The sequence below is a fragment of the Salvelinus namaycush genome, chromosome 14 (genome assembly GCF_016432855.1).
Source record: "Salvelinus namaycush isolate Seneca chromosome 14, SaNama_1.0, whole genome shotgun sequence".
NCBI classification, from domain to species: Eukaryota; Metazoa; Chordata; class Actinopteri; order Salmoniformes; family Salmonidae; genus Salvelinus; species Salvelinus namaycush.
Window position 1 is genome coordinate 32,879,166 of NC_052320.1, and position 13,288 is coordinate 32,892,453.

Consider the following 13,288-nt stretch of genomic DNA (forward strand, 5'->3'; position numbering starts at 1 on the left):
ACCTTGTCGGTCCATTGATAATTTGTGTGAGATTGAGGGCATCAAGCTTAGATTGTAGGATGGCCGGGGTGTTAAGCATGTCCCAGTTTAGGTCACCTAGTAGCACGAGCTCAGAAGATAGATGGGGGGCAATCAATTCGCATATGGTGTCGAGGCCACAGCTGGGGGCAGAGGGTGGTCTATAGCAAGCGGCAACAGTGAGAGACTTGTTTCTGGAAAGGTGAATTTTTAGAAGTAGAAGCTCAAATTGTTTGGGTACAGACCTGGATAGTAAGACAGAACTCTGCGGGCTATCTCTGCAGTAGATTGCAACACCGCCCCCTTTGGCAGTTCTATCTTGGCGGAAAATGTTATAGTTAGGGATGGAGATTTCAGGGTTTTTGGTGGTTTTTCCTAAGCCAGGATTCAGACACGGCTAAGACATCCAGGTTGGCAGAGTGTGCTAAAGCAGTGAGTAAAACAAACTTAGGGAGGAGGCTTCTAAAGTTGACATGCATGAAACCAAGGCTTTTACGGTTACAGAAGTCAACAAATGAGAGCACCTGGGGAGTGGGAGTGGAGCTAGGCACTGCAGGACCTGGATTAACCTCTACATCACCAGAGGAACAGAGGAGAAGTAGGATAAGGGTACGGCTAAAGGCTATACGAACTGGCCGTCTAGCACGTTCGGAAGAGAAAGTAAAAGGAGCAGGTTTCTGGGCGCGATAGAATAGATTCAAGGCATAATGTACAGACAAATGTATGATAGGATGTGAGTACATTGGAGGTAAACCTAGGCATTGAGTAATGATGAGAGAGATATAGTCTCTAGAGACGTTTAAACCAGGTGATGTCATCGCATATGTAGGAGGTGGAACAACATGGTTGGTTAAGGCATATTGAGCAGGGCTAGAGGCTCTACAGTGAAATAAGACAGTAATCACTAACCAGGACAGTAATGGACGAGGCATATTGATATTAGAGAGCCAAGTGATCATATGGGTCCAGTGAGTGGTTGGGCTGGCTGGGGACACTGCGATTCAGACAGTTAGCAGGCCGGGGCTAATAAGCTAACATAAAAAATGTCATGGGCTAATAATGTAAGAAATGGCACATTTAAAAAAAAAAAAAAAAAAATACTGCAGTTTCCTAAGAGCTAGAAGCACGGCAGCCCTGTCCGTCAGCGCCATATACAATCCATGTCTCATTTGTATCAAGGCTTGAAACATCCTTCTTTAACCTGTCTCATTCTCTTCATCTATACTGATTTGGATTTAACAAGTGACATCAATAAGAGTTCATAGCTTTCACCTGGTCAGTCTGTCATGGAAAGAGCAAGTGTTTCTAATGTTTTGTACAGTCAGTGTCTGTTGCCCTAAGAATTGTGCAAAGTTGGTGAAATCTTATTCAACATGATTCACAGCTGTAATGGCTGCAAAATATGTATTCCACCAAGTCTTCACTCTGGGGTGTGAAGACCTACACAATCAAGACATATTTTATTTTTTTATTCATTTGGAACATTTTCTTACATTTTTCTTTCACTTTCAGAATGTATAGGTTGTGTACATGTGTAGGATTTTTTTTAAATGTAATACATTTTCATTTTTAAAGCAGCAAAATGTGAACTGTGCTGTGACTTTCACTGTTACTTTCTTTGAATTACAATGTGGCTAACTGCGTATTTTCTCCTACTTCCAGCATATGGTCAAGTACAGATACCTACCCTTCACACACGGGAAGAGGACTTACAGAGGCAAGGAAGACACAGGGAAACCTTTTGCTAGTTAAAATACCCCCCCCCCCTCCCCCATTCTGAAAATTAAAAGTTGTGGAAAAAGAGTATATGGTGGGGAACAGGGGTCAGTGATTATCTGTGAGGGGATTGGGGAAAAAAGAGAAATGGGATAAGAGTTTTGATCCAAAATGGTGACAGTGATGGATGTTATTAGTGCTGAGGATTGCTGTAGTCACAAGAGAACTCTGCCTTTGGTTATTATGGGGATATGAGTTGGCGAGCCATCTCGCAGCTACGGGATAACATTGTCTTAAGTCAGTGGATGAAACGCAGTGTCGCCCTTTGCCTTGTAACCCCATGGGGTAAGTATAAACTCTGCTAGAGGGGGCGGCACTGGATGAATTTCAGTAGAAATTTCAGTTGTGGATTCTTAACGACTATCCCTTTTCAACTGCTGTGCACTGCTCTGTCTCCAAGCAAAGTAACTACTTTTGATTGAAGACTTGGTACCTACTCGTTTATAACGTGTAATTATGGGAAGTCCTTAGGTTTAGATTGAAATAACGATAAGATGTAACATTTTGAAATTGAAGTAAATATGAAATATTTAAATTGATGAATGATGTGTCTCTGAGATCAAGTGTATTTTTGCACTGGCTTGAACCCCCCCCCCCCCCCCCCCCACCAACCTAAATTTGTCCACTGTTAATTTTCAATGACTGGTTATGCTTCACTTGAACAAGGCTTCACTAGCTACATACAATACCTATCATACTGTAACTATTCAGAACCATAATCCAACCATCTCCTTTATGGCAAAAGCAGTGATTTATGTATAGGAGGTTGGCTAGATAACAAGTCAGCTCAGAGTGCAAATCACTGCATGGCCAAGACCGAGTTAGTGTACTCTCCAGAGAATAAACCATCATGGAGGATTATGAAATGTTTCATGTCATGTTTTCTTTAAGACATTATGTACAGTGAGGTTTAAGAATGCCTCGTTCAAGTTAAGTGTGGCTGATTTTATTCAAATGTGTTCTTGTTTTGCCCTATGTAGCCATATAATCCCTTTTTGTGTTTAGTCCATCTGCTTTCCCATCATGTCAAAAGACGCTTTGCTTGTACAGTTGAAGATAAATATAATACTGTGTCATTCAGCACTCCTGGAAACTAAATGATAGAGATTACTTTATGGAGGTGGCATCTAGCTATGGACGAGCCAATCAAGTTAAACCTCAGATTTTTGCGATGCACTCCCCTGTGAATATAATTTTAAATTGTTCATTTTTCGAGATTAGAATTCTTAAAGTAACTGTCCAGTGTTTCAAGATTTCTATGAAATATGACCTATAATTACTTACAATAGGGGTGAAATAGTTTTCCTTCCAAAAAATGGTTATTAAATATGTAAAACAGCAACTTTTCTGTGTTGAAATGGTGTGGGCATATCCCAACAGAATGGTGTGGGCATATCCCAACAGAATGGTGTGGGCGTATACCGGTCATAAAAAATATGAATTCAAGTAGACCGCTGATTGGCCAGCTCATCCTCAGGAGGATGACAACATCCACCATGAGGAAATGGCTAGTATTTTTTTTTTTAAAGGTGTGTATGACACAAGTTTGAGGTGTGGTTTTTGAAGTGTACGAGTATAGAAGAGTCGTCAACATTATTTTTGTATGAGTTAACAGAAAAGTTAGATTTTCTCTGGACAGTTACTTTAAAATGTACTTTATAGTATCATACCTGTGTTATAATTATTATTTCCTTCCAAAATACCTTATACACTGAGGCCAACTGTTTAGAAACTGGGGTCCATTCCATGCAAATATAGCAGCCTTGATAAACTCATATTCTGTATTTTACTTTAGACAAATATGTGGTCATAATCTAATCATTCCAAACAAAAATATTTTCTCTCTCTTCTTTTGCAGAGGAAACATAAGAAAATTGAGATTGAGAGCTTTTAATGTAACAAATGGATGAAGGGGGTTGTGAACACTTTTTTTCTCTTTTTTTGGCCCCCACCCCTCACATTTTTGGGCATTTTTATCAGTATGCCGGTCGGGTATCTTATGAAAAGTGTGCAGTAGTATTTTTGGTAACCAGAGAGACATTTTGGAAAACCTTTGATCAGCACTGTAAAGAAGGATCAGATTTTTTTTCCCCCTGTCAAAGTACATCATGTTTCCAAGAGTTGTCTTGCGGATTTATATATATGGCAAAGATAACATTTGTTTAGAGATTATTTTGAACATGTTATTTTTTCTTCGAACATAATGGGCTACTATTTCCAAGTGTTCAATTTATCATATGCCATAAAAAAAAATGAATGAAAACAAAACTGGTAAAATTGGATTCTAGATTTATAAACACTTTCTCAAGAAAGAGATTGCATGTTCTTGTTTTTTCTTGTGCTGCAATTATAAACAAAACTTGATTTTAATAACTTTAAGTGTATTTTTTTCACTCCGAATGCTATTAAAGAAACTGTCCCTTCTAGTGAGGTGGCTGTTTCTGCTTCATGTTTTGGGACTGCTGACATTTTGTCAGCTTTCATCCATATCTGCTTTTTAGAAATAACTATTACATTGCTACATGTGTATTACTGTATGAGGTATATTGTGTATCTATTCACTGACACATCTTGTGTTTGGAAAACAAGTCCATTAATCATTGCGCAAATGTTGCATTTGCAGAAAGGATGGAGCTAGTCATGGTACATTTGACCCACCTGGGTAGAGTTGGACAGTGAAATCAATCAATGCTCTTGGTGCCAACTCCTTTACCACACCATTCATCCTTTTAAACCAGTACCAGCAATTCAATGCATATTTCTATTTCACTTCGGGTCATGGATTTCCTGTTCAGTGCTGCGCATTTGCTTCCAGTCTGACTGTGAGGAACTCCTGCCTGATGTAATGGTGCATATAAAATCATTGCATGTAAAGCATCCCTATGCAAAGTGGGGGAGCCATCTTCACCAGTACCTGAGCATTTGGTATAGACACAGCCCCTCTGATCTTCTCAGACTGACTACATGTGAAGGCAACGATGAAACATCTCCTGGCCTTGCTGGTAATGCTGGGTTCTTTTCAGCATGCCTTACCTGAATCATATTCTTGCTCACCCTCTGAGTTTAAACTAGATGGAGACTACATACTGGGAGGCCTTTTCGACATTCATCATCGCAACAGCTCAGTTGTTTACAACCGACCGGTGATTGTGGATTGCTCTCGGTGAGTGCTGTAGCACACCATTCAACATACCTTTCAACCATCAGGGAAATCGTAGCTCTGGTCCTGGAGAGCCACTGGGCGTGCAGTTTTTCTTCCAGCCCAATATTAACACAACCAATTTAATTAAGCAATGTTCGTACTGAAGACCAAGTTGCTTGTCAACTTGTTCTAGTGTTGGGTTGAAATAAAAGCCTGCATACCCAGTACCTCTCCAGAAACTGAGTTGGAGACACCTGAGTTCAATCACAACACTTCCATGTAAGTTACGTGAAATGTTATAGTACTGTAAATGTATTATACCAAATGTTTAACCTCACTTAAAGGAGCAATCTGCAGTTCAAACAATAAAAAAGCAGGCACCCCACCTCTGTTTTGGTAAATAGCTGAGGGATGGGGCTGGAGAAATGTAACCACTTTCAAATGTACAGTATATACTATGGAGGCGGGGACTGACCCTCCATGAGATCAAAATTATAGTTTCAAATGTTTTTTGAGACAACAGTGTTGCTCTACAATTACATTGTTCACTAACATTGGGGTAAAAAAAAATGTATGTTGGGTTCTGATGGGGTACGACGTAGTGATGGGCATTCCGAGTCTTTTCAGTAAACCGGCACATTCGTTCAGCTAAGAGAAACATTCATTTGGCTCCCAAACAGCTCTTCGCTCATTAGCGCTTAAAAATGTACCTGAAACGTTGTCAAAATTGCTAATCTCTTATATAAAGCCTACAAACTTGCCTGCAGGGTTGGGTAGGTTACTTTCTTTAAATGGAATCTGTTACTAGTTACCTGTCAAATTGTAATCAGTAATGTAACTGTTTGTTACTTTTGGATTACTTTCCCCTTGAGGCATTAGAAGACAAAAAGGATCCAGCAAACGCATTTGATGTGTCATAATAGTAGTCTCCGACTTGTGGTCAGACTCGCTCAGGTGGAACAGATAAACTTGCATATTTTTTAAATTCTGAATTGAATGTCATTGAGAAAACAGAAAGGTGTCCATGTATTTTTTCCCACAAACATCCTTTCTGAATTGAAAAGTAATCCAAGAAGTAATCCTAGTTGTTACTTTAAAATGTGTATCCGTAATCGGATTACAATATTTTTTGGGTTCGTTTTTTTGTAATCAGATTACATGCAATTGATTACATGTAATCAGTTACTCCTAAACCCTCTTTGCCTGACATTGTGAGATCGTGATATGAGTTCAAATGTTCTTTTACCTGAACAAATTATTGTGGTCTGCAACAAAAAAGGCAAAATGTGGCAAAAATGTGTGGTGGACCAAAAAATTTCTCTCCCCTCACTATCTATTGTTCCTGCAGTGAGGAATTACAATCTTTAGAGAATGTTTTTATAATTTATCTACAGATAATTGTTGTCTGGAGCTCAGAAAGCAGTAGTAGTATGCAAATCAGGGAACCAAGTGAACGGCTCTTTTACAGATGTGATTCAGTTCCCGACGTTCATCCAAAAGAGCCATTCAAAAAGATCAGTTCGTTCGTGAACGACCCATCACTATACGATTGTTGAACTAAGCTCATGAAGTCAATTATAAGAATATAAGAAATAATGTGTATATATCATTAATTTAAAGTAAAACAATGGATGCACCAATCGCAGATTGACACTTTAAAGGGAATGTTGAGTTTTTTACAACTTCATGTTAGATGGTTAAACACCTTGAAAGTAGTCTACTGGTCAGGATAAACTGTAATCCATGGTATGGTTTTCTTTAAACAGCCATCACAAACTTCAGCTAACTTTAACTACTGCCAGCTAAAAATCAATCAAGTGATTGGGGCATGTGGCACATGATAAAAGAGGGGCCAAATCAGATTTTACATTTTAAATCTTAAACCAAATACTTGAGTTGATTACATTCTTGCCCTATGTGCCTCATGCCCCAATCACTCCCACTGTTTTTAACTGTTGGATAAAGTTAGCTAAAGTTTGTAATGGCTGTTGTGATGCAAAACTCGTCATACCGGCTGTATTTATACCTACACATGAAAACATGAAATAACCCTGGGAATTGATAGAACATCACTCAGACATGCACAAAACAATATATAACATTCAAAATGGGTGAATCTTTCCTTTAAGTTGTAAAATACTAAACTTCCCCTTTAACAAAGTAAGTTGACAAATTAGGTGAAACAAACCGCAGTATGTGAAGTGATTAAACATTTCAAATTGCATATGCCAGTAGTCACACCAGGAAAAATCTACTAATTTGCTGTGTGTACACACTGTTCCTCTTTCCACAGACAGTCGTTTACCTTGTCAAGTTATCGGATGTTTCAGGTGATGAGGTTCGCTGTACAAGAGATCAATAACTCCAGCCTCATCCTGCCCAATGTATCGCTCGGTTATGAGATATTCGACCACTGCTCAGACAAATTCAACTTTCAGTCAATCTTAAATATGATCTCCAGAAATGGATCAATTCAAGTTCGGAGGTGTGTCAACAAGTATCTGTCCAAAGTCATAGCTGTGGCCGGTCCATTTAGAAGCATGGAGTCCATGACTGTTGCGCCCTTGTTTGCGATGAATCTAATTCCCATGGTAATACATACTTACTTTAGGTCATTTTGATCACTTTTTTAAAAAGTGTATTAAGGCTGGGGTACACCCAGAGAGCTACTGGGTCTGCAGGTATTTATTCCAGCCCTTCTCTAACATCAGGAGCTTGATTAACTGAATCAGGCGTGTTAGAGCATGGCTGGAATACAATTCTGCACTCCTAGTAGCTCTCTACGGGGAGGGTTGGGTAGGTCACCACCCTATTGGGGTTATTCTTGTCTATGTGTGTCTAAAATGGAAATCTTTTTCTTCACAGGTAAATTATGGGTCCTCCAGTTCTGTTCTAAGCGACAAGTGGAAATATCCCTCATTCCTGCGAACCACAGCTAGTAACAAAGACTTAATACATCTGATCATTCTGATTATACAGCACTTTAATTGGAACTGGGTTGCATTTGTCAGCAGCGGCGATGAGAACAGTCAAAATGGCCTACAGCTGTTCAAAAGCAAGCTGAAAGACACTAAGATCTGCTTGGCTTATGCAAAAGAGCTCAATGAAATGTCTGATCACTATGAAATACTTCAACAGTTAGAGGGTCTTAGCATAGAGGTCATTATAGTTTTTGCCGGGCAGGGCAGCGCTGTTGCGTTCATTAAATCGGCAATCAAGCACAACATACAAAACAAAGTGTGGATTGCAGGCGACAGTTGGTCCTTGAACAAGAACCTCCCCAGATTGAGTGGAATCAAGGCGATTGGCACCATCATTGGAATAACAGAGACAGTGATGCCATTACCTGGGTTTAAGGATTTTGTCTATTTGTCCCAAACACAAAGGAATAATAGTCCTACAACCTGTGAACAAACACCATCCAGACAAACATGCAATCAAGCTTGTGACCTCTGTAGTGATGTGAGCCCAGAAGAGATCATTGGTGAAAACCCATCATATTCTTTCGCAACTTACTCTGCCATTTATGCTATGGCCCACGCGTTACATAAGTTGTTACTATGTGACATTAAGGGATGCAGTGACAATGTAACTGTGTATCCATTTATGGTAAGCATTTGAAACGTTGCATATACACTACATGGCCAAAAGTATGTGGACACCTGCTCGTCAAAGATTCCAAAATCATTGGCATTAATATGGAGTTGGTCCCCTCTTTGCTGCTATAACAGCCTCCAGTCTTCTGGAAGGCTTTCCACTAGATGTTGGAACATTGCTGCGGGGACTTCCTTCCATTCAGCCACAAGGGCATTAGTGATGTTGGGCACTGGTGTTGGGTGATTAGGCCTGGCTCGCAGTCGGCGCTCCAATTCATCCCAAAAGTGTTTGATGAGGCCAGGGCTCTGTGCAGGCCTGTCAAGTCCCTCCACACGATCTCGTTACAAACCATTTCTGTATGGACCTCGCTTTTTGCACAGGGGAGTCATGCTGAAACAGGGCCTTCCCCAAACTGTTGCCACAAAGTTGGAAGTACAGAATTGTCTAGAATGTCATTGTATGCTGTAGCGTTAAGATTTTCTTTCACTGGTTCTAAGGGGCCTAGCCTGAACCATGAAAAACAGACCCAGACCATTATTCCTCCTCCACCAAACTTTGCAGTTGGCACTATACATTAGGGCAGGTAGCGTTCTCCTGGCATCCACCAAACCCAGATTTGTCCGTCCGAGTGAAAGATTTTGAAGCGTGATTCATTACTCCAGAGAACACATTCCACTGCTCCAGAGTCCAGTGGTGGCGAGCTTTAAACCACTCCAGCCGATGCTTGGCATTGCGTATGGTGATCTTAGGCTTGTGTGTGGCTGCTCGTCCATCGAAACCCATTTCATGAAGCTCCTGAAGGACAGTTCTTATGCTGACATTACTTCCAGAGGCAGTTTGGAGCTCGGTAGTGAGTGTTGCAACCGAGGACACTCGGTGGTCCCGTTCTGTGAGCCTGTGTGGTCTACCACTTCGCGGCTGAGCTGTTGTTGCTCCTAGACATTTCTGCATTACAATAATAGCACTTACAGTTGACTGGGGCAGGTCTATCAGGGCAGAAAGTCTTACTCCTTGTTGGAAAGGAGGCATCTTATGATGGTGCCACATTGTAAGTCACTGAGCTCTTCAGTATGGGCCATTCTACTGCCAATGTTTGTCTATGGCGATTGCATGGCTGTGTGCTCAATTTTATACATGGGGAGTGGCTGAAATATCTGAATCCACCAATTTGAAAGGGTGTCCACATACTTTTGTTTGAAGAAAAATGGCGTTACAATATTGAAGAATACATCAATTGAAAGGATGCATCTAGGCTACACTTGTGATAAATGAGGTGATGGGGAGGCTGGAGTGTGTCTTTAAAGGTAGACTTAGCAATATGACATCATCATACACTGCAGGGCAACTTCCTGCTTACAGACAACAGCATCAATAGAAACAACATTTGAACCTGCCAGGACAGCCATTACTAGTTTGCTCTAATTTGTGGCCTCACTTCGGGCATGTGGAAATGTGGAAATATGGGCATATTTCCACATTTGGAAAAGCCAATTGTGGCAGTTTTTGTTGATGTCAGTAATCAAAAACGTACCCCAATGTGTCTGATGTTGTCATTGCTAAGTCTACCTTTTAAATGTCCAAACAAAGGTGTGAACCTTTGAAAGTGTGAATCAATAGTGAATAATCCCTATAACATTGTTATAGTGTTTACACACCACAAATGTTCTTGCAACACTACATTCTTGTCTGATTTCAGCTTCTCCAAGAATTAAAGAGGTCAAATTTCACAATATTGAACCGGCATATTGAGTTTGACATCAATGGAGACCCGACATCTACTTCTTATGCTATTGTTTTCTGGAACCAGAGTGGCCAGGCCGAGAAAGTGGGCTCTTATGAAACTGATCCAACAGTTGCCGTTCCCTTCTCTATCAACAACACTAAAATTCACTGGTATGCTGACCAAGTAAGTCATTTTTCTGGTTTTAATAAATCATAAATCATTAATGAATCATATTTTTCTATTTTACATGTATGACAAAGGCCATTTGATCGCAACCTTTGGTCTTTCTCAAGGTGCCTGTCGCACGCTGTTCCCCTGAATGTTCAGAAGGATTTGCAAAGAAGAAAGATGGACTCCATCAATGTTGTTTCCAGTGTAACATCTGCCCTGGTATGACTTATGTTAACTACACAGGTAAGAGGTCCAGAGATAAAGAGAGAAATCTTATTGGATTATGGTGTCCATTGACACTCATGGGGGTTAAAGTAAGAAGAAAAGGAATATGACATTATTTATGTAGATTTTTGTTTCAGCTTGTTTTTGGTGTTTTACTTCCTACTAGAAAACACACTTCACACCTGGTCCAAATGTTACCATAGACCTACTAATTCTGTCCTCATGAGCTCTTCCACTGGAGATGATATAATGCATGCATGATGTCTGGCTCATCATTGACTATCGTCTTCTTGCCAAACAGACGACCCATACAACTGCATCGACTGTAGGAAGACAGAGTGGTCCAAACCAGGAAGCACCTTTTGCACACAGCGTTCAGTGGAGTATATACTTTTCACAGACCCTGTCGCCATCACACTAATGTTTTCCACAGGCGTCCTGTTAGCGCTAACACTAGCCATTGTCATTCTTTTTGCACTCAACTATGACAAGCCGGTTGTTAAGTCTGCCGGCGGGCCAATGTGTTTCCTTCTTCTGGGCTGCTTGAGTGCAAGTAGTATCAGTGTGTTCTTTTTCTTTGGGAAACCAACAGTGACCAATTGTGTGTTGAGATATTTTCTATTTTTGTTGTTCTACACTGTCTGTTTAGGCTGTTTCGCTGTGCGCTCCTTTCAAATAGTGTGCATTTTCAAAATGGCCACCAAGTTCCCTAAGATTCACAGCTGGTGGGTGAAGCACAATGGACAGTGGTGGCTCATAGCCATAGTCTTTGTTCTTCAGCTGTTGTTGCTTACAACAGTGTTCACTGCCAGCCCTCCCACACCAGTCAATGACATGACATCATACAGAGATCAAATAATACTAAAGTGTGCCATGAGAAGAACAGTGATCATGTTCTTGTTATTGACTATAGTCTTGGCAAGTCTTTGCTTTATTTTCTCATACATGGGGAAAGACCTGCCCAAAAACTACAACGAGTCCAAAGCAATCACCTTGTACCTGCTTTTCCTTATACTTACATGGATCATTTTCTGTACAACAAGCATATTATACCATGGTAAATATTTACAGTTATTCAATGCAATGTCAGTGCTTTCCAGTTCATACAGCATCCTCTTCTGCTACTTCCTCCCTAAGTGCTACATCATTATCTTTCAGCCACAGAAAAATACACAACAGCATTTCCAAGAGATCATCCAACGTTATACTCAAAACATCAGTAGTAAATAGTGGAAAATAGTTCATTTAAACTGTTTTACTGAATCAAGGAATTACTTTTCTTGCTAGAATTGTTTACTAGTATTGATTAATCTTACCCCTTGACTTTTTCAACATTTTGTTGTCTTACAGCCTGAATCTATAATGGATTAAATTGAGATTTTGGGTCGCTGGCCTACACACAATACCCCATAATGTCAAATTGGAATTATGTTTGTAAAAATGTTTACTAAATAATAAAAAATGAAAAGCTGAAATGTCTTGAATCAATAAGTATTCAAGCCCTTTGTTATGGCAAGCCTAAATAAGTTCAGGAGTAAAAAGTTGTTTAACAAAGTCACGTAATAAGTTGCATGGACTTTAACATGATTTTTGCATGACTACTTCATCTCTGTACACTTTGGATGGTATATCAATCATGGAGGCTGCTGAGGGGAGGACAGCTCATAATAATGGCTGGAACGGAGTAAATGGAATGGCATTAAACACATGGAAACCATGTGATTGATGTATTTGATAACATTCCACCTATTAAGGTGCCATGAACATCCTGTGGTATCAATACATCCAGTCACTACAAAGATACAGGCGTCCTTCGTAACTCAGTTGCCGGAGAGGAAGGAAACTGCTCAGGGATTTCACCGTGAAGCCAGTGGTGACTTTAAAACAGTTACAGAGTTTAATGGCTGTGATAGGAGAAAACTGAGGATGGATCAACAACATTGTAGTTTCTCCACAATACTAACCTAATTGACAAAGTGAAAAGAAAGAAGCCTGTACACAATACAAAATATTCCAAAACATGCATCCTGTTTGCAACAAGTCACTACAGTAAAACTGCAAGAAATGTGGCAAAGAAATTAACTTTATGTCCTGAATACAAAGTGTTATGTTTGGAGCAAATCCAACACAACACATCACTGAGTACTACTCTTCATATTTTCAAGCATGGTGGTGGCTGCATCATGTTATGGGTATGGTTGTCATCGGCTATAACTCGGGAGTTATTTTAGTACGAAAAGAAACAGAATTAAGCTAAGCACAGGTGAAATCCTAGAGGGAAACATGGTTCAGTCTGCTTTCCAACAGACACTGGGAGACAAATTCTCCTTTCAGCAGGACAATAACCTAGAACCAAATATACACCGGAGTTGCTTACCAAGATGAAGTTGAATGTTTCTGAATGGCCTAGTTACAGTTTCGACTTAAATAGGCTTGAAAATGTATTGCAAGTCTTGAAAAGGGCTGTCTAGCTAGAATCAACAACCAACTTGACAGAGCTTGAAGAATTTTAAAAGAATAATGTGCAAATATTGTACAATCCAGGTGTGCAAAGCTCTTAGAGACTTACCCAGAAAGGCTCACAGCTGTAATCGCTACCAAAGGTGATTCTAACATGTATTGACTCAGAGCTGTAA

General features: G+C 40.0%; 2 protein-coding genes across 3 annotated transcripts in view; both read left to right on the top strand.

Moving 5' to 3' along the window:
- The window catches only part of rer1 (retention in endoplasmic reticulum sorting receptor 1), a 28,678-nt gene extending 24,514 nt beyond the window's left edge, over nucleotides 1-4,164 (top strand). The window contains exons 7-8 of one of the 2 annotated variants that reach the window (XM_039008433.1): nucleotides 1,681-1,735; nucleotides 3,653-4,164. In XM_039008433.1, the coding sequence (XP_038864361.1) occupies nucleotides 1,681-1,735; nucleotides 3,653-3,663 (66 nt within the window). In that variant the 3' untranslated portion in view covers nucleotides 3,664-4,164. Of the gene's footprint in view, nucleotides 1-1,680 lie in introns of both variants that reach the window. The other variant, XM_039008432.1, reaches the window with a different exon arrangement.
- Nucleotides 4,165-4,798: 634 nt separating this feature from the next.
- Nucleotides 4,799-13,288, top strand: part of LOC120058706 (taste receptor type 1 member 1-like) — a 29,568-nt gene continuing 21,078 nt past the window's right edge. Inside the window, exons 1-5 of the mRNA XM_039007451.1 lie at nucleotides 4,799-4,957; nucleotides 7,230-7,527; nucleotides 7,802-8,545; nucleotides 10,230-10,439; nucleotides 10,550-10,741. Coding sequence (XP_038863379.1) covers nucleotides 4,800-4,957; nucleotides 7,230-7,527; nucleotides 7,802-8,545; nucleotides 10,230-10,439; nucleotides 10,550-10,741 — 1,602 coding nt within the window. The 5' untranslated portion in view covers nucleotide 4,799. The remainder of the gene's footprint in view (nucleotides 4,958-7,229; nucleotides 7,528-7,801; nucleotides 8,546-10,229; nucleotides 10,440-10,549; nucleotides 10,742-13,288) is intronic.